The sequence below is a fragment of the Camellia sinensis genome, chromosome 3 (assembly GCF_055761805.1).
Source record: "Camellia sinensis isolate YWXY chromosome 3, ASM5576180v1, whole genome shotgun sequence".
Lineage (NCBI taxonomy): Eukaryota > Viridiplantae > Streptophyta > Magnoliopsida > Ericales > Theaceae > Camellia > Camellia sinensis.
Genome location: NC_138963.1, coordinates 23,289,852 through 23,311,418, shown reverse-complemented (window position 1 = coordinate 23,311,418; position 21,567 = coordinate 23,289,852). Strand labels below are relative to the sequence as shown.

General features: G+C 35.2%; 3 protein-coding genes across 5 annotated transcripts in view; all 3 read right to left on the bottom strand.

Annotated features, from left to right (window-relative positions):
* The window catches only part of LOC114290570 (high mobility group B protein 6), a 98,110-nt gene that overhangs the window by 67,638 nt on the left and 8,905 nt on the right, over window positions 1-21,567 (bottom strand).
* On the bottom strand, window positions 456-8,407 carry LOC145822392 (uncharacterized). Of its 3 annotated transcripts, none has more exons than XR_014363555.1 (5): window positions 6,881-8,407; window positions 5,118-5,263; window positions 4,818-4,890; window positions 4,558-4,682; window positions 456-1,160 (listed from the first exon to the last, which is right to left on the bottom strand). XR_014363555.1 is itself a non-coding variant. In XM_082919297.1 (5 exons), exons 2-5 carry the CDS (start codon window positions 5,190-5,192, stop codon window positions 758-760), a joined length of 624 nt encoding a protein of 207 aa, XP_082775423.1. In that variant the 5' UTR covers window positions 5,193-5,263; window positions 6,881-7,143; the 3' UTR covers window positions 456-757. The 3 variants fall into 3 exon arrangements, 1 of the variants encoding a protein (XP_082775423.1); XR_014363554.1 differs by having other exon boundaries at window positions 4,596-4,682; XM_082919297.1 differs by having other exon boundaries at window positions 5,170-5,263; window positions 6,881-7,143.
* The window catches only part of LOC114289919 (uncharacterized), a 57,318-nt gene continuing 54,077 nt past the window's right edge, over window positions 18,327-21,567 (bottom strand). The window contains 4 exon segments of the mRNA XM_082919296.1: window positions 18,327-18,381; window positions 18,459-18,525; window positions 18,661-18,713; window positions 18,808-18,853. Of these exon segments, the coding sequence (XP_082775422.1) occupies window positions 18,505-18,525; window positions 18,661-18,713; window positions 18,808-18,853 (120 nt within the window). The 3' untranslated portion in view covers window positions 18,327-18,381; window positions 18,459-18,504.

The following is a 21,567-nucleotide window of genomic DNA, read 5'->3' as shown; positions in this document are numbered from 1 at the left end:
GGACAGGATGGGTGAGTATGGGTTTGGAGGGTGGTAGGAGTGGGTGGGGAGGGGTTAAAAGGTGACAAGGGGGTGGGGTATGTTATGCTGGAGGTAGGGTGAAGCTGGGGAGGGTGACCTAAGCAGGGAATGGGCACGGAGGGTGGCCAGAGTGTGAATGAAGCTAGTGGTGGTCAGAGAAAGTGGCTGAAGCTTGTGGTGGTGGTGGTGGTGGTGGTGGGGTTAGGATTAAGGAGGTTAGTGATGAGACAAAAATTAAAATTTTACAATGGAATAAAATTCTAATTAATATATATATATATATGTGAATAGTTATTAACCGTCCTCCAATAGGTGTATGTAATGGATTTGGAGAAAGAATCTGGGTCAGAGTTTGGTGAGGTCCCTAGATGTTAATTTTGAGAAAATACAATCATTACTGTCTGCCATGTTGAGTTTTTTGACTCGTTATGGGGTACAAAAAAAGCCACATTTCAATTGCATTCTAGACTCAAAACATTAGTACTCTAAAGTCCAACAAGTCTGAGCATATCTCAGATAAGCTAAATACACAATACCTTCACACCATGATAGAGGACAGTAGCATGAAGTAATGTTTAAAAACCATTATTCAATAATTTAAAGGCACAAATGCCTTCAAATGTATTAGTTTTAGTCATAGTTCCCCAAGATCTATTTTGTCCTACTGCAAATATAAAAAAGAGGGCATGATACCTATTTTCCTTCCAACACCATTTTCTCTTTTTTTTTTGGCAAATTAAGGCGACTCGCTCCCTCTTGGGGATTGATGATTATCATCGTCATCAACAGGGCTTCTGTCATTGCGAGGACTAGCGGTAGGGCTGCGGCAATTAGCTTCAGAAGGACTCTGATACCTCTCAGCAGCAGGACTTTCCCTTACAGGGCTTCTGCTATTTTCTCTGGGGTTCTCACTGTAATCTGACCTGTCCTGCTTAGTTTCCGGTCTCCCTCTCTTAGGAGAAGGGGTATTATCCCTCTCTCTGACAATGTCCTCCTCCTCCTCAGGTGTTGGGCTGTGCTTCCTTGTTTTGGAGGGAGGTGTAGTAGCCCTCTTTGGCACCGGTCTTCTACTGTAGCTCCTGGCTCGCTTCTCTTCACGCTCAACAATTCGCTCTCTTCTTGGAGGAGATCTTGACCGGCTGACAAAAGAAGGTAATTGATTTAAATAATTGTGTGAGAGCACCTGCAGCTGCAATTGCATTCACAAGAACAGCTCCCTCCCCTTCATGAAATATATAGTCCTTTTTTTCCATCAATCTTAAAAATAAAATAAAATAAAATAAATCTTCTTATTTTTAATTTTATTTTGATTCCTATTTGATGTCATAAAAAACCAGTGATCTCTCCTTTTCTTCTACAGATATATCATTGCCAATGATAAACCATTCAGCGCCAGACTTAGATACATACAATAAATATTGCAGTGCAAATTACAGAATAAAACTATCATAATCAATGTATCCAAAAAACACATAAAAAAAAAAAAAAAAAAAAACCAACCTGTAGCTGTATTCGTGCAAGGTCTTGCTTACTTGGCTTAGTTGGAAGTTTGGTTTCAGATCATAATCCAAATTTCAATAGATAAATGTTGTTGTAGAGAGAGACACAGAGAGAACTCAAATTTGCTTAAAAAAATTTGATAGATAGAATTGAAGGAAAAAAATTGAACAGATAATAAAATTTGGATAAATATCTGAATAGATAAGAGGGGAAAATTGAACAGATAATAAAATTTGGATAGATATTTGAATAAATAACGGGGAAACATTAAACAGATAGTCAAAAAAAATTGAACAGATAAAAAATATTTGAACAGATAGTCAAAAAGTTGAACAGATAATAAAAAAAAGTTAACAGATAAATTAAGGGATGAAATTAGAAACAAATTATCCTCCTAAACTAACAAAATGATTTCTCACCAAACTATTTCACAAAATGTGAATATTTCACTGATAAAAAATATACACTAAACTTAATACATTATATCCTTCTTAGTTTAGATTTTTCAACAATTTTCACTAAAAAATAAAAATAAAATTATTTTTTTAATTTTTTTTTATATATTTTGTTAATTTTTTTAATAATTTTTTAACTTTTAAATTAATGTCAACAATTCCCACCGTCTCAATACCAAAAATGCCCTTAGATTTGTTGGTGGTTAGATGTTGGCAAAATGGTGGAGGTTGGTTGGAATCTCATTTTTATATGATGATACTGTAACGTCACTATGGGTTTAGTGACGTTTTTAAAACGCTGTCATAGGTTTTTTAAATTTTAAAAATTCCAACCGTTAGTATGATAGTGGCGTTTTTAGAAACGCTGTCTTATCTTCTTCTTCTTTTTTTTTTTTTTTTTAAATTGTGCTAATTTTATGTGATTGAACTAAAAGAACACTTGTAATAAAACTGAATAGCACTAATATGAAATAATAACTCACATTCAAATAGCAAATCCAACATTATTCAATTTAATATCCAATCACCATCACTACAACAAAATTGAATTTTCACAGCTTGCAATGCATGCTGTAAAAACTCTTTCACGAAATGCACACAAATACCGTCATATGACATGCCGTGGAAAGTTGAGCGTCATTTACGACATGCAGGTAAAGTTGTAAAAAGTAATAAATTAAACATTAATGACATACTTTGCATGTCGTATATTATTTTTTACATGCCATAAATCATTATATTTTTCATGGCATAATTTTGCATGCCGTAGAAGGTTATTTTTAATATATTTATAACATACTTTGTATGCCATATATAATCTTTTACGACATTTTTTTGCATGCCATAAATCATTACACTTTCACGGCATAATTTTGCATGCCGTAAAAAGTTATTTTTAATATATTTATGACATACTTTGTATGCCGTATATAATCTTTTACGACATTTTCTTACATGCCATAAATCATTACACTTTTCACGGCATAATTTTGCATGTCGTAGAAAGTTATTTTTAATATATATATACACACACACACAAGAACATAACCTTGCCTAGCCGTATGCACATCCAAACAAAGGCAGTAGCTTATAAAGTGCGGCAACTTGTTAACAAACCAAGCAATAGCTTATAAACTTAAAGCCCTAAATCTCTAAGGCATTATCATTTTTTTGGTAACACTGTTAGAAATATTTCAATAAATTTGGCTCTTAACCAAGTTAGCTAGACTCATGCAATGAAAAATGTAAGCATTTTCACTTCCATCATCTAATCTAACCTACATACAGATACATCTCTAACATAATCCATGTGGCAGATCAAATAGAAAAGAAATGTAGTGAACTTCCCTACTTGACAGCAACAGAAAATTAAGTACATAAATGTGGAAAATAAAACCAAACCTTGCTCAAAAGGGCACCTAGCTGGATCCCCAAAATACTGAGACAAAGATCAGATTGTTTTCTTGTTCATTTGGATCATATTTTCTCAAAAGCAACCCTTTAAATAAGGAAATTTGAAAGAAACAAACACATAAGCCTATTTATACGTGGCAAAGAAGTGTAGAGATAGTATCAAAGGGAAAAGAATAGAGGGCACAAGATCAAGTACAGCTAAAAGCTATAGCACAGTTCTCAATGCTCAAAAAGTAATAACAATAATAAGATCAGAAAAACAGTTGAAACTGCATTTGGCTCTAGATAGGGGCTGAACTTGCATATAGCTCTGCATTTTGACGATTTGTGATTCTTTTCCTCATATTTATTGTCATTTACTATTACTACTACTAGTTATGTTTATTTAATTTTCAATGAATAGAGTACTAAAATTGGTTAAAGGATTGTTCTACCAAACCATGCTATTTTAATAACAGATCTTTCAAACTCAAACTCAAACTCAAACTCAAGCAATTTGGAATTTATTTTCCAAACTCAAGAGGCACACAGAAATCTTGGTGCATATTAGGTTGATGCTATATGGCATTACATACCCCGTCATATACATAGATGAAGCATGCTTTATGGCATGACATATCACATTAATTTCTGTACATAAAAAAGGTTCCCATCGTATACATTCTGCTCATTGAAAGTCTATTAATTGTTTTTACCCAAATCTCATCCTAGGCCTAGCCCATAGGAAAGACTTAACTGCTTTGATATTGAGTGATAAGTATGTAGGAGTTGAATTGGAGTGCAACTACTCTAAATTTATAGCTGCCGGGTAGAACTTTGTACCCATTATCTTTGATCTTTGAAAATGAAACACATACAGTAAACATATTTTAACAAAGTCCTCCAGTGAGAACCCATCATAAGCATCAGCACTTCAAAGATTGCATTATTATTACACATCAACATAGAACTCAAAAATGTTAATATTCATACACATATGTGTGTATATATATAGACACATAAGAGGGGAACAAATGAGAATTAAATTACCAACACTAAACAAATAGTCGATTTAATCAAACTTCTATAAAATCTCTAACTTCTATATAAACAAATAAATAATCACCTACAAAATCAAGGAGGTCTCAAATGCATGCTATATGAAAGCAAGTAAAATCAGTTTGGGAACCTGAATAAACAGTGAGCAATGGTGGTACAAATAATAACCTTGACGTTATAATTATCTCTCTCTGTAATTTGCTGCAGGAGCTGCTGGTTTTGAGCTTGCATATCATCATATGCCTGACCAATAGTCTGAAGAGAAACAACTGATAATCTCAGGCCTTATTTAAAATTACATGAAGAGAAACAATACCAATAACCTCAGGCCTACTTCACAAACACATTGAAGACAAAATGCTCTCCCATATAACAGAGCAGGAACCTAACCTCTAATTCAGATATGTAGGTTTCATTTTCCTCGTGTTTGGATTTCAGGATATCTAGAAGCCCGGACTTTTCCCTGAAATAGCATAGATAAAAAAATGTCTTCAGGTTTCTTATATATATATATATATATATATCATGCTGGAGAGAACAAAACCAAACCAAAATAAAAATAAAGGATTGCAATCATGTGTAGCACCCATATAAAATGAACTAAACAATGCCAATGCTCAACATCCATATGAACTTAAGTTAGTACTAAAAGGGTAATATAGATGAAACAATTGACATATCAAACTGTACCATAAAATAACTGAACATGAGAGATGGCCTCAGCTCCAATTGATATTTTAACCTGCAATTCCAGAGTTTGCTCATCAAGAGAGGACTTCAAGGTCTGAACATGAGCCCATGCCTTGTATTCAGAATCCCTAGCTTCAATGACATCCCTACAGTTGCAAAATTGAAATATAAGTAACCTACGTACATGTATTGAATTCAAAAAACCAACATTGAAAACCTAAGCAAGAATACAACAGGTATGCTGGAGCTAGGATCCCACTTCACTTGTATTAACAACAACCAGCTTTCATAGACATAAAACAAACAAACAATCAGGTAAAGAAAAGGAGACTTATTCAATCCCCCCCCCCCCCCATATTTATATCCTCCATTCCCCAAAATATATATATATATATATATTTAAAAAAATACTCAGAATTTGGAATGTTAAAATTTTGAGTTTTTTTTTTTTAAAACAAAAAAAAAATAAATGGAGAAAAGGGAAAAAGGAAAAATGGCAGAGAGAAAAGAATAGGATCAAAAGGCAACAGCACTTTTGTGACAGCATAACTTCTACTTCTAGGATACACCAACAACTCCTTCCTAACATTAACACCATTGTAATTGTTATCCCCAAACTCACAAGGCCTCTCTTCATCAATCCTCCCCATCCCAACACTACAGCTCCTTGGCACCACTCCCACCGCTGTGGACCGCCTCATCTACGTAATTATAAGATTCCATGTGGTCATAGAAAATTCTTACAAGCAACGGGTGACATGAGCAGACTTTGTATGACTTTTTGGTTCATAATAATTTAATAAAATTGAGTAGGATTGGATTATCAGCTTCATAAATAATTTATCACATGATGCATTGATGCTTGTTGAGACAGACTTGTTCATGTTTGAGCTTCTTATTAACTAATAGATAGCAATTATAAGAGTAACTAGTACTTCAAGCACACACTTCATCCCCTAATTTGCAAACTCATATATTAATGCATTTATTATAGTCAGTCCAATAATTTTCAAGAAATTACATTAATTTTCTTTACAATAAATCTGTGTACAATGATTCTTCACAACAAAGTCAATACATATACAAGTCCCTACGGATTGATTCTATCCCATTCCCACCTAGTTCTTCAACATATTGTTTCCATCATCCTCACCATGAACTCTTCAACAACTTCTGTCAAGTTCTGCAGATTTGCATCAGATAATTTTTCTGTGAACCTCTGCAAAATTCTTGGAATTTCAGGACTAGTCCTCTACTTAGCAGAATTTCAGGAATTTCATCAGATAATTAACTAACCAGACCGAAAGGGAAATCAAGAGGTTGCTGTGACTTGGACGCAACAGACAACACCAAATGGGTACAGATAGAGAGAGAGAAACAAATTGAAGCTTTAAATTACAATTACATTGAAGTGAACGCCAAACAGAATTGATGAATATCATTTTCCTAATATCTAGTCACAAATAGTAATCCTCTACACACAAAATACAACTAATTGAGATTCCATCAAGAAGCATGAACATGAAACAGGAAAACTGGAGTGGAATTTAATTGAGATTCCATCAACAAATTATTATACAGCAAATTGCTCAAATAACGAAATTCTTAAATAAAATGCACTGGTTTCGTTATCTGACGAAACTCGACGGGAAGGAAGAGCTTGAGAGAGAGAGAGAGAGAGAAAGAGAATACGAAACTGAGAGAGAGAGAGAGAGAAAGAGAATACGAAACTGAGAGAGAGAGAGAGAGACGGTAGTGCTCACCTTAGTAGACGATGGTGCTCGCTCCCATCGCCGGTGCAGATGGTGGAGGCGGTGGAGCTTCGAAATCTCAAAATCGAAATTGCCAATCGCTCTGAGATTGGATCTGAGATGAATCACCAATCACTCTGAGATTAGATCAAACGGGGCTGAAGAAAGTTGATTCGATCGGTTGAGAGAGATTAGGGTTTGGAGAGGGTTGAGAGAGAGAGAGAGAGAGAGAGAGAGAGAGACCGAGAGAGTGAGTGAGAGAGTAACGGGGCAATGTTCATTGAGCAAGTTTTTAAATATTATAAATAATTTTTTTTTTTTACTTTATAAATTCAAATAATCTACATATAGTTAAAAGAAAAATATTTTTTAATTTTTTTAAAAAAATCACTAAATTCAAAAAAAATATAAAATTTAATACATTTCATATATATTACATTTTATTATATTTTTTTACAAATATTTTATTTTTTAGTTGTATTCAGATTAGGCACATCTAAAAAGTAAAAAATAAATAAATTATTAAAAGAAAGAAAAATACCAAATCAAAGTAATTTAAAAAAAAATAATTACAAATTAATGAGAAGCCAGATAAATATTAATTATTAAAATTATAAACTTTTTTATGAATGTGTAATTTTTGATCTCAAAATCCCACTGGGTGCAATTATCCCTTAAAAGAGACACTAAATTATAAAATAACATATAAATTATTTTTTACGTTGTCCTCAATTAGGAAAATGTAAGGTGAGAAGCTTGGTTGAAATTGTTAGCTTTTTTAAATCAAAAAAAAAAAAATTGGATTGAAATTTTTTTTAATAAAAGTTTTCACGACATGCTAATGCATGTCGTGTAAAGTTATAATATTTTACGACATGAAATGTATATTGTCTTAAGTACAAATATTTTATGACATATTTTTGTATGTCATGAAAATATACATTTTTTACGGCATGCTTTTGCATGCCATAAAAAAAAATCGGATTGAATTTTTTTTTTTTTGCAAAAACTTTCACGATATGTTAATACATGCCGTGCAAAGTTATAAGATTTTATAACATGACATGTATGTCATCTTAAGTGTAAATATTTTACGACATACTTTTGTAAGTCGTAAAAACATACATTTTTTACGGCATACTTTTGCATGCGATAAATATATGAATCAACGACTTACATGGTATGTATGCTGTTATTAACAAAACATTAATGGCTTGCAAAAAAAAAAAATGCCGTAGAATGTACTAACTACGACATGCATTTAATGCATGTCATAAATATAATGCCGTGAATAGTTAGTTTTGTTGTAGTGCATAATCCACAAAATAACATATCCAAAAATTGAATTCACAATTCTCAATCAAAAAATTATTACCTTATATACAAAGCCACAAAATAACATTACCCCCTTCTCTCTCTCACCACTCCCCCATTTAATACAAAAAATAAGAAGAAAGTAAACCAATACACCTAACTCCCCAGTCAGATCAAAGGAAAAAAAAAAGAAAAAAAGAAGAGAAATAAAAATTCAAAGGAAAGCCCCATCCATCCTTCACTGCCATTCTGAATCGCTCTCCATGCTGCTTTCCAGGCCTTCAATCCTCTCGGTTTCTGCCAATCCTAATAATAATAAAAACAAAACCAATAAAAGATGTGTAGTGAATAGATAACAATAATAAATATGAGAAGTTCAAGCTACTGAATGTTATTTTAAATAGTCACATTAGGTCAAATTAACTTTGGGTATTTCGAACTATTAGAAAGTACACAATCCCATGTCATACTCAACATATCGTTTCTCTGAAAAAAGAGAAATAAGCTACACAAGATTACTAAGAATATTAATGCCAAAGCACGCACAAAAACAAAAGTAGCTACACACATCTCGCACCATCAGTTAAAAAAGCAACTAAAACATGCATTTACTATGTTAACATGAATGCAAATACAAATCCGAAAAAAATTACAATACTCTTCCAAATATTAATATGAACTGCCTAGGGGTTACAATATAACGTTAGTACAAAAAAATGCATAAAATATTCTACTTCAATTAATGCACAAATTACTTAAAATGAAAAGTTTTCCACTTCGGACACAGAGCATTTAGTTCCTAATATAACACAAAATATTCTACTTCAGTTAATGCACAAATTACTTAAAATGGAAAGTTTTCCACATCGGACACAAAGCATTTAGTTCCTAAGATAACACAGGTTTCTCAGCACGAAAATAACGGCCAGCTCAGTGAAAATCACCTATATGGCTTGGAACATTATCAGAATGTTCTAAAACACATATGTCCACACAAGCAATATATCATTACGTGTAATAAAGGCTTATACATGGAGAATAGAGAAGAAATTCTACATGTCTGTATTAATACCAGATGAAACCAACCACTATTGCCAACTAAAGCAAACTATCCAAAAGCATTAACTCAAGGCTACAACACATGCATTCCAGCTCATTCCAACTTGAAGAAATTCTCTATGGCTGTACAACACATGTCTATTTCAAAGTGTGTGTTTTTATACCCTCAATTTTCATATAGTAAAATTAAGCAAAACCCAAATGGAATTAGCTTGTATACATCATAAAAACTCTACCATATACTACCTATGTACTAAATCAACTCAAAATCACAATCACATCAAATACACAATCTACAATTATGCACCAATTTGCAACACCAAATCACATCATGTCTTAATAGATTTAGACAAGTGAGAAATTAAAAATTAGTGATGTTAGTACTTTTACCTTGTTAATTCTTCTCCTTATTCTTCTTCTTCTTTTTCTTTGAAAGGTGAACCTATATTTAATAAGGGCAAGTATTGTAATTAATAAGATATTATATTCGTCAACTGGGCTAGACATCTTTTCTAATGGAATGAATACATGCAGTCAACATCAAAATAATAATTGATCACTGGACATTCTTATTTTGCTGAACTTATCAACAATTGTTCAAAATTGCAAATCAAGCTGCCGCAGTGGTAAGACTGACTAAAATTTGAGTCTCTTTTATAGAAGTTACTGGCTTCATATTTCTCTCTATATCTCTTTCTTGTTTGGTAGTTGATATATAAAATTTGAGTCTCTTTTATAGAAGTATTCTTCTCTGCAATTGATAGAGATAATACTTCTAATGATTCATCTCTCCCTTTTCATTTCTCTCTTTTGGCCGTCTTAATGGAAATTGGTCAGACATGATGAAAACATTAGAGAATAAATAGTGATAAGGAGAAATACGTGTAAAGCTTGTAAAATCAAGTAATTCTCATGTCATAAATACAACACCAACTCTGTGAGTAAATTCCATACCCAAAATGATTGAAAAAATAGTGCTACTCTAATCTAAAAGTTAGTCACTTCTTAAATCTAATGATGTAGCAAACTATTAAATATCTAAGATAACTATCTCTCTCTCTCTCTCTCCTGTTTTCTCTAATCATCATCCAATCATCTCTTTTACACATTAGTGGATTTAGAAAGTGATTCTATATCATTTTCCTTGAAAAAATTAACTATTTTTTTTTTTAGCAGAATATGGTTCAGTGACGCTGTTTTTCAACAACTTGATGTGCAATATAGAAACAACTGCAAATTTGTTTGTACACTACAAGAAATCAACTTTTTAGGGACAAATTTATTCTGTCCGTAAAAGTGTAATATTTGTTGGAAAAAACTTTAGCCAACTAATTTTCTCCGTCGCGTAGTTTGTCCCAAATGACCCTTCTACAAAAGTCAAAAAATGACTTTTAAAGACAAAATTTTGCGTTTGTCACTTGCTGGAAATTTGTGTTAATAATTAGATAGTGGCATGTATAGAATATGTGATAGTGGTATTGGTGGTAGATAGTGGCATGTATAGAATATGTGATAGTGGTGTTGGTGGTAGATAGTGGCATGTATATAATATGTTAGTGGTAGATAGTGGTAATATATAATTTGTAAGTGGCATATAATGGGTTATAATGATGTTTGTAATATCTCCTATATAAGGAGTGTTATTTGGTCTTGTAAGATAAGAAGTTTTGAATATAACAGAAATATATTCCTTCTTCCTCATATTTTTCGGAGTTCTTCTTCCTCATATTTTCTAAGTTGGTATCAGAGCAACAAAAAACACAGCAGCCCTAAAACCGTCATAGCCATGTCGGAAGTCACGTCCGAAACCACTTCAACCCCTGCTGCTGCCATTCCGGTGAAAACGTCCAACTCTCACTCTGTCCAAATCACCACCATCCGCCTAAATGGTGATAATTTTCTCCGCTGGTCACAATCTGTCCGGATGTATATCCGTGGGTAAGGAAAGATCGGTTACATCACTGGTGACAAGAAGGCTCCTGCTATTAATGATCCGCTATTCGACAGTTGGGACGCTGAAAACTCCATGGTTATGACATGGTTGGTCAATTCCATGGAGGAGGATATAAGCTCTAATTACATGTGCTATACTACTGCACTAGAGTTGTGGGATAATGTTAGTCAGATGTATTCTGACCTAGGAAATCAATCTCAAGTTTTCGAATTAACTTTGAAGTTGGGAGAGATTCGTCAAGGAGATGATTCCGTCACCAAATATTTCAATTCGTTGAAAAGGTTGTGGCAGGATCTTGACATCTTCAACACATACGAATGGAAATCGGTTGACGACTGCAGCCACCACAAGAAAACTGTGGAAGACAGCCGTATTTACAAGTTTCTTGCCGGCCTCAACATTGAGTTCGATGAAGTGCGAGGAAGAATTATTGGCAGACCTCCTCTCCCATCCATTGACAAAGTATTTGCCGAAGTCAGAAGGGAAGAGAGCCGAAGGAGCGTCATACTTAAGAAAAAAGGTACTGGTGAATCAATTGAAATTTCTGCTTTAATTAGCGATGCTGCGGCCAACAAGGCTGCAAATTACCAGTGCATGTTTGATGATAAGCCACGGGTCTGGTGTGATTTTTGCAACAAGCCTCGCCATACACGCGAAACGTGTTGGAAGATCTATGGCAAACCTGTCAACTGGAAAAGCAGCAAACAAGGAGAGAAGAATCGTGGCGTTCCTACCGCTAATGAAGCCGATTCAGGTCCCTTCAACAAAGAGCAGATTGATCAACTCTTAAAGCTGATAAAATCCAACTCCTCATCCGGTACTCCTAGTGTTTTGTTGACACAAACAGGTAGAAATCCTAAAGCCTTCTCTTGCCTAAACTTCTCTCCGTGGATCATAGATTCCAGTGCCTCCGATCACATGACTAGTTTTTCCTATTTATTTAGTACCTATTTCCCTTGTTCTGGTCATGACAAAATCAGAATAGCCGATGGTAGTTTTTCACCTATTGCAGGAAAAGGATTTATTAAACTAACTAAGAAAATTAATCTCAATGTTGTTCTTTACGTCCCCAACTTAGCCTGTAACCTTTTGTTTGTCAGTAAACTATCTAAGGATTGTAATTGTCGTGTTACATTTTTTGAATCCCAATGTGAATTTCAGGACCAGAACTCGGGAATGATGATTGGGCGTGCTAGGATGCTTGAAGGTCTTTACTACTTTGATGAAGTACCTGTTAGTAATAAAACAGCTCAGAGCTTTAATAGTACTAGTTCAATCTCTGTTCGAGAAAAAATAATGCTATGGCACTATAGGCTAGGACATCCTAATTTTCTTTATCTGAAACATTTATTTCCAGAATTATTTAAAGGGATTGATTGTTCTTCTTTTCATTGTGAAAGTTGCATTTTTGTAAAATTTCATCGCTCTACTTATTTGCCAAAACCTTACCAGGCTTCCAAACCTTTTTATTTGATTCATAGTGATGTTTGGGGCCCTTCTAAAATCACTACTCTTTCTGGTAAAAGATGGTTTGTTACATTTATTGATGACCATACCCGCTTATGTTGGATTTATTTGATGAATAAAAAATCTGACATGAAAAATTTATTCACAAATTTTTACAATATGATTGAAAACCAATTTCAAACCAAAATTGGTATTTTACATTCTGATAATGGAACAGAATATTTCAATGAGCAGTTGGGTGAGTTTTTGAAAAAAAAGGGGATTTTTCATCAATCTACATGTCGGGATACCCCTCAACAAAATGGCATTGCAGAACGAAAAAATAAACATCTACTTGAAGTAGCACGTGCTATAATGTTTTACATGCATGTTCCTAAATATTTATGGGGTGAAACAATTTTAACAGCCTCTTATTTGATAAACAGGATGCCTACAAAGGTGTTAACATACAAAACACCTTTTGATTGTCTCAAAACTTTTTTTCCTGACACGAGGTTGTTTTTTTATTTACCCGCCAAAGTTTTTGGATGTACTGCCTATCCTATGTTCATGTTCTCAGTCAATTTCGTTCAAAACTTGACCCCCGTGCTATAAAATGTGTTTTTTTGGGTTATTCCTCAAACAAAAAGGGGTATAAGTGTTTCGATCCTCAAACTAAGAAATTTCATGTGAGTATGGATGTGTCATTTGTGGAAACAAAATCCTATTTCCCCAACACTTCTCTTCAGGGGGAGACAAGTAGAGTAGAAGACCGTTTTTGGGATATTTCTATCCCGCTACCCAATGTCATTTATCCTACACAAAAATCACATCTGTCTGATAATGATCACTTAGGAGAACCAAGTTCTATGGTGCCTAGTCAAGAAGATTCTTGTTTAAGGGGAGAAGTACTACAAAATGATCTAAATCCTGAGCTTCAGGTTTATACTAGGAAGCGATTTCATCTGAGGAATAATGACCCGAATGTCCATCCTAATGACCCGAATGTCCACCCGAGTTCTGGCATCGAAATTTTAGGTAATCCTATTCCTTCTATTTCTGACCTTGATGTTCCTATAGCAATTAGGAAAAGTGTCCGAAATTGCATTAAACATCCTATTGCAAATTACCTCTCCTATCAAAGACTGTCTAAAAACCATAGAGCTTTCACATCTAGGATTTCACACTTGTTTGTTCCAAGGAATATACAGGAAGCATTGGATGATCCGAATTCGAAATTAGCAGTCATGGAGGAGATGAATGCTTTAAGGAGAAGTGGTACTTGGGAGATAGTTGATCTACCCAAAGATAAGAAAACAGTTGGGTGTAAATGGGTGTTTACGATAAAATGTAACGCAGATGGAAGCGTTGAGAGATACAAGGCGAGACTGGTGGCTAAAGGCTTCACTCAAACTTATGGGATCGACTATCAGGAAACGTTTGCTCCTGTTGCTAAAATAAATTCCATCAGAGTACTGTTATCTCTTGCAGTAAATTCAGATTGGCCTCTACATCAACTTGACATTAAAAATGCATTTCTCAATGGTGATCTTAAAGAGGAGGTGTTCATGAGCCTACCGCCGGGATTTGAGCAGAGACTTGGAAGCGACAGAGTATGCAGATTGAACAAGTCATTGTACGGACTCAAACAATCACCAAGAGCGTGGTTTGAACGCTTTGGGAAGGCAGTTATCAGTTGTGGCTTCTCGCAGAGTCAAGCAGATCACACAATATTTTATAAACATTCAAAAGACAGTAAAATTGCAATTTTGATTGTTTATGTTGATGACATCATTTTAACTGGTAATGATGAAGCAGAGTTAGCAGCCCTCAAAGAGAAACTCGCAAAAGAATTTCACATTAAGGATCTGGGAGCCCTCAAGTATTTCCTCGGAATGAAATTTGCAAGATCCAAGGAAGGTATATTCGTTAATCAGAGAAAATATGTTCTTGATCTCCTTGGAGAAACAGGTATGCTTGGTTGTAAGATGGTGGAGACTCCGATCGAGCCTAACTTGAAGTTACAAGCTGCTAAGGCTGAAGAAGTCAAAGAGAGGGAACAATATCAACGACTTGTAGGGAAATTGATTTACTTGTCTCATACGCGGCCTGATATTGCCTTTGCAGTCAGCATGGTAAGTCAGTTCATGCACTCACCAGGGGCAGAGCACTTTGAGGCCGTTTATAAGATCTTAAGATATTTGAAAAGAACTCCAGGGAGAGGCTTACTGTTCAAGAAACATGGACATCTTCAAGTTGAAGTATACACAGATGCAGACTGGGTAGGAAGTATTACAGACAGGAGATCAACATCCGGATACTGCTCCTTTGTAGGTGGGAACCTAGTTACATGGCGGAGTAAAAAACATAATGTGGTAGCTAGAAGTAGTGCAGAAGCAGAGTTCAGAGCTGTTGCCCATGGAATCTGTGAAGTAATGTGGATTAAAAGAATTCTTGAAGAATTAAAGCTTTCTCACCCGACACCTATGAAGGTCTATTGTGACAACAAAGCAGCTATATCTATAGCTCATAATCCAGTTCTACATGATCGCACAAAACATATAGAAGTGGATAAACATTTCATCAAGGAGAAAATCAATGCTGGCATAATCTGTATGACCTACCTTCCAACAGGTGAACAATTAGCTGATGTGCTAACGAAGGGACTACACAAGAAGTAATTTGATAAGCTGACTAGCAAGCTGGCTATGGAAGATATCTTCAAACCAGCTTGAGGGGGAGTACTGGAAATTTGTATTAATAATTAGATAGTGGCATGTATAGAATATGTGATAGTGGTGTTGGTGGTAGATAGTGGCATGTATAGAATATGTGATAGTGGTGTTGGTGGTAGATAGTGGCATGTATATAATATGTTAGTGGTAGATAGTGGTAATATATAATATGTAAGTGGCATATAATGGGTTATAATGATGTTTGTAATATCTCCTATATAAGGAGTGCCATTTGGTCTTGTAAGATAAGAAGTTTTGAATATAACAGAAATATATTCCTTCTTCCTCATATTTTTCGGAGTTCTTCTTCCTCATATTTTCTAAGTTCACTATAAATAGACTTGTAGAGACAAAAAATGTGAATGCAAAAAGTTTTGATTCTGAGACAACCAAAATTTGTCTCTAAAAGTCTAATTACAATCCAGAGCAAACAAAGTAGTTATGGAGACAAAAAAAATTAATTTTTGAGACAACAGAAATTGGTCTCTAAAAGTTTCAGTTTTTGGGACAAATGAAAATGATGTGTAAAGGTTATAATTTTTTTGAAACAACTAAAATTAGTCCCTGAAAGTTTGATAATTTTTTTTTCCCCTCTAAAAATACTAGTTTGAACATCAACTTATATTCTTTTCTTGATTTCTCAACAACCAAACAGAAAATATCAAATATATCATCAGACCATTTGCTCATCTCCAAATTAAAATTCAATTACACCAAAAAAAATAAAATAAAATGCTCATCACATTCAAAGAGGCTTAATCAAAAGATATTTCAATAACAAACAAATACTATGCTCTAATTCATTTGTATGTAATATATTGATTGTATATCATAAACGAACAGATATTTCAAAAGTATCATTTCCAATTTATAAGGCTAATGCCATAAGCATTGTTTGTAGCATTCAACTATTCAATGAACAGATTGTAATTGGAGTTATATCTACCTACATAACAAAACAACTCAACTCATCGCATCTTCTTTTCAAGGACTTCGTTGAAATGGTATTCAAAATCTAGCAAAGAGCTCCCAAGCTTCAAATCGATGCAAGCTTGTAGAACCTGCATAAAATAGGCCAAAATCTCAAACAGATTACCAATGAAAAATTATTCAATGATAGATTAATTTAATAGATTGCAATTTAATGTGCCAATTGTAGATCGGCAACAATCACACATAAATCTTAGCATACAAAGCCGCCCAAAATTTACTATCAATATTCAAAAGTTAACAAAGATTAAACTAACAACCTCGCTACGTAGCTCGAAATCCGCGTGGCTCGATTGGCCTGAAAATCAAAACGACGTCGTTTTGATTTTTTTTTTTTCTCGTTTTCTCGTTTTTTGAAGATCTGAAGAAGTAAAGAAAAAGAGAGAAGAAGAAGCTGGCGAACAGAGCATCATCATCAACAACCACCTCTTCATCAACAACAACATCTTCATCAACACATCATCATCAGCCAACAAATGTTTTTTTTTTTTTCCCTTCATTTTCAGATCCAGATCCACTAGAGAAAAAAAAATGAATAAAAAAAATAAGAAAAAGTAGAGAAAATAGAGTCTGAAAGTGGCGCCATCACCGTTGCTCACCGTTACCGTCTCTCTTCTCTCTTCCTCTCTCTTTCTCCCTCTCTCTTGTCCCCCTCCCTTTGTTTTAGATATAAATAGAGGCTGTTCTCTCTCTCTAGTCTGTTTATCTTTTTTATTTGAAATGAAATGTATTAAAAGAGAGATGAATAAAGGTGTACAAAGATATGTAGGTGTATGTAGAAGTTCGGGCCATTTTCGAGCCATGGTATTCAAGCTACCACTCTTTTCACTTAAACTAAAATCAAACCCTGTGTTAGGCACAAAAAAGCAATTACTAACAATTAATCACTTAACCACTCTTCTTACCAAAAAAACAAAAAACCCCATCACTCCTTCAAATTCACCGTTTTTCTTTTGATATAAATCAGATTCATTTATATGAGTTTAAATTTGCACTTTACATCACTGAACTGGGACAAAGTTCAAAGCTCCAACCTCTATTTTTTGGGGTAAATCAAAGACGCAAATTGAAGGAAGCAAAAAAAAAACTTCATTGGAAAAACAAAAACTAGCTAGCAATTTGGAATGTTGTGAGGAAGCTGACAATTCAATACAATACATTACACAATACCATATAAGATGGAGCAGGTAGATCATTTTCATATGGAAAATGCTATTCCACCAAAATTCGTGAACAAAATTTTATACCAGAAATGATGTGACAGTTTTATTTTGGTAATTAAAGACATCTCAACGGCTTCTTTGTTTTAAATGATAGGCTCAAAACCCAGTCAAATCATTTTGTATAGATTTTCTGTTGTTTGTATATCACTGCTCTTTTCAAATACTCCACACGCAGGTATATAACTATAATAGGTCAGGCTTCTATATCTGTGTGTCAAGTGCTTTGAACCTGAGAGACATGGGGAGAGAAGCCATTTTCTTATTAATAAATTGAAGCATTTCATTTCACTGTAGTAGATACCTTCTATGGCCTTCAACAACTAATGCCATGTTGCCTCCATATGTTGGGACAAATATATCACTCAACTGAAACAATATAATCCAATGCTGCCATTTGAGATGAATGGTTCTGGAATGGCAATAGCTCTGAGGGTTTAAGTAATGTTTCCTTCTTCACCTGTTTCACACATCACATAAACCCAAATTTAACCAAATTTTAATGTCAAAAACTCTCAAACCCTATTAAAAGTCAGATAGATTGTACACAGCTGGTAGCTATTCTTGAGGCTTGAACTCAAATTTACTAACCAAATTTGGAAAAGCCACTGCTAGACTCGCCAACCTCGTCTTTCCTCCATACATATCTCCAGCAGCAATATAAATCTGGATGTTTCGATCAATGTCTAGTGCTCGCTATGTCAAAGCCGTTCCTCCGGAGTCATAGGGCACAGCCCTGCTTTTCTTTTCTTTGTAGAGTTTATAACCTTGTCTTTCCACCGTGGATAAGCATACCTGTCAATATTAATATTAACATACAAAATTTAAGCAAAAGAGATGTATACATATTTGTCACAGATCTACCAATTCCCACCAGAATCACAACAGCAACATTCTAGCCAATCACCAGAGTCACAACTATATATGAATATGTAATGCCTATCACCAGAATCACAACAGCAACATTCCACAATTTGTTACAAAAATATATAGTACATGGAAACTGATAATGGAGAAAGTGGCAAAACTAGCATGAGAGCATGAACAATCATAGAGAAGAGTTCTCTTACATACTTTCCAGGAGCTATCAACATTAGGAAACAGGTTCACATTTGCGTGACCACCACCTAAGAGCCAGAAACAGAACACATAACTGAAATGGTTTTCTGAAACAACATACAACAAAATTTTCCCAGAGAAAAGTTAAATCTGGAATAATACCTGAGATAGAGTCGAGTGCTAACAAGTCCAAAATTCCTTGCTCAATCTGCAAGTTTGAAAGTAAAAATGGATTTCAGATGTATATCATGAAAAATAAAATCAAATAAGCAGTATTTTGTTTCTTTATGAATTTACAAAGAACAAAAGTTGCAATGGACAGGTAATGGGCTAAGTTCAGATCAACATGGTTAGAAGGAATGCCAAAACAGACATCCATATATCAGTTGACCAGCCAAATAGTTGGCTGAACAATTCAAGATTTAGGTTTATTAAAACTTTACATCACCATTTTGAAATTTTATCAGATTTGCCTATCAAAACAAAAATCATTCAATCAAATATTGGACAAAATTTTGGCCATCATCTAGCTATAATTAATTCAAAAAATACATCTAAATTTGATTCAAGTAAAAGCACAAATAAAATCGTTGACACAGGAGAAAAAAAAAGTTAAAATTGATGTATAAAGATAAATAGAGAATTGTATTATTGATTGATATTGATTGATTGTTGTGTATTACAAATGGTGAGTGGCTCATTATATAGGAGAGGGTGAGTGTAGTAGGTGAGGAGTAGGTGAGGAGTAGGTGGTGGTAGGTGATGGTAAATTGGTGGTAGGTGATGGTACATTCTAACAGCCCCCCGCAAACTCAAGGAGGATAGAAACTAACCAACTTGAGTTTGAAGAGAGGAACAAAACAAGAAAATACATAAAAATAAAAAAGGATAGGAGACACTGTATGGTCGTGTCAGACCATTGGTGAAGACACTGGATGGTGGTGTCATAACGTTGTAGAGGACACTGTATGGTGGTGTCATAACGGTGTAGAGGACACTGGATGGCGGTGTCAGACCGATGTAGAAGACAGTTTATGGGGTCATGTCGGACCGTTGTAGAAGACAGTTTACGGGGTCATGTCGGACCGTTGTAGAAACTAACCGGAATCAATGTCGGGACAGTTTACAGAGTCTTGTCGGACCCATAAAGGAGCTAACCGGAATCAATGTCGGGACAGTTTACAGAGTCTTGTCGGACCCTTGAAAAAGTTGCACCCTCAAAAGGTGTGCCTAATTTTGTCAAAAGGTGTGCCATCAAAAGGCGTGCCCAATTCATCAAAAGGTGTGCCGGAGTCATCAAAAGGCGTGCCGGACATGATGGCGAGGCACGTGGGCGCCTTGGCTTGCGCGCCCGTGTTGTCGGCTGGTGGTAAGAGGCGCGCGATGCGCGTGGCTGCCTCGGCTATAAGACGGAGGCTGAGGCTGAGGCAAAAAAACTGCGAGAGATATTCTGAGAGAGATTTCTGAGAGAGATTCTGTAACACTCTGTTTTCGGAGAGAGATTTCTGAGAGAGATACTGTGTAACATTCTGTTGCCTAGAAAATGGCTTCATCGTCTTCCCGCGGGCTGCTCACCCTCTTTCCTGACCTCAACGAGTCAACAAGAGAGAGAACTGGTGCGGTGGCATTGGAACCTCAACCAAGCGCCCCGGAGTTTACTCCGTTGAACTTTCCGATGCGGTCTGTGGAGCAAAGAATGGCAGTGCAGTCGGATGTGGAGGCCAATCAGTATACTTTGAAGGCATGTGTGGAAAGCATGACGGCGGTCACAAACTTGTCGAACCGGCTGCAGAGTAGGACAAATGAGGTGCAGCATTTAAACGCCCAACTGGCTCTGCTCCAACGCATGTATAAGGATGCGCGAGCAGAGATAAGCATGCTGAAAGCGGAAAACAAAGAGCTGAAGCGGAAGGCCATCGTGATGTTCCGATTTGGAGGGCCGCCATATGCTGCAGTGGAGGAGCAGGGAGTAGTGATCGTGCCCAGTGGAGTGGGAAACACGGAGGCAGCACCATCAAGGGCCGTCCAGGACGGAGGCAAGAAGAAGAGACCGGCAGCAGAGTAGAAAAGAAAAATCCCACTGTGGGTGTGGTTGTTGTGTTTGTGGGTTTTTTTTTTTTTTTTTTTTTGTGTAAAATTGTGATCGGGGTTGATCCCTGAGATGAATAAAATATGGTGTGGTGTGCAAAGCTATATGGTATGAATGATATTTGAAAAAAATAATGTGAAAGAAAAATAAAGAAAGAAATAATATATTTGAAATCGACAATGGTGTTCGGTAGATATATATATATATATATATTGTTTTTTTTTTTTTTTTTTAATAATAATAATAATAATAATAAGAATAATATATTAAGGAGGAAAGCATGTGTGTTGGTGGGTCGGAAAGTAATTGTTTTGGTGGGAGACATGATTTTTTTTTTTTTTTTTTTTTAAGATAAAAAAAAATAATAAATAAATAAATAAAGAAAGTAGTAAAATAAAAAAGTGTTGCTCTCTCTCTCTCTCAACCGTGTATGTGTGAGTGGTGTGTTGGGTGTATGATAATATATTATAATAGTGTGAAAGAGTGTGCTACAGCTGGGTGTGCTTAAAGGTGTGAAGTGTGTGTCCTCTCTCTCTCTACTATCAACACTGTTGTTTATTCCCACTATTCGCTCTCTCAAAAAGTTCAAGAAAGAATCCACTAATCCGGGCCTCTGGTCATGCTGTTCAACATTGTACACCCACAGTGTTCGATAAAGAAGGATTGACATCCTGAGATCTGAATAAGGTTGAATCACAAGAAGCCGGTAGTTTTGAAAATGAGATCTCCACGCTCATCAACTGCAGATTCAGAAGAGAGATGATTCCATCAAGCGAGTTGTCGACAGACAAGGACGAACTGGAGTCTTCGACGGTAGCAAAGCCATCAGCAGC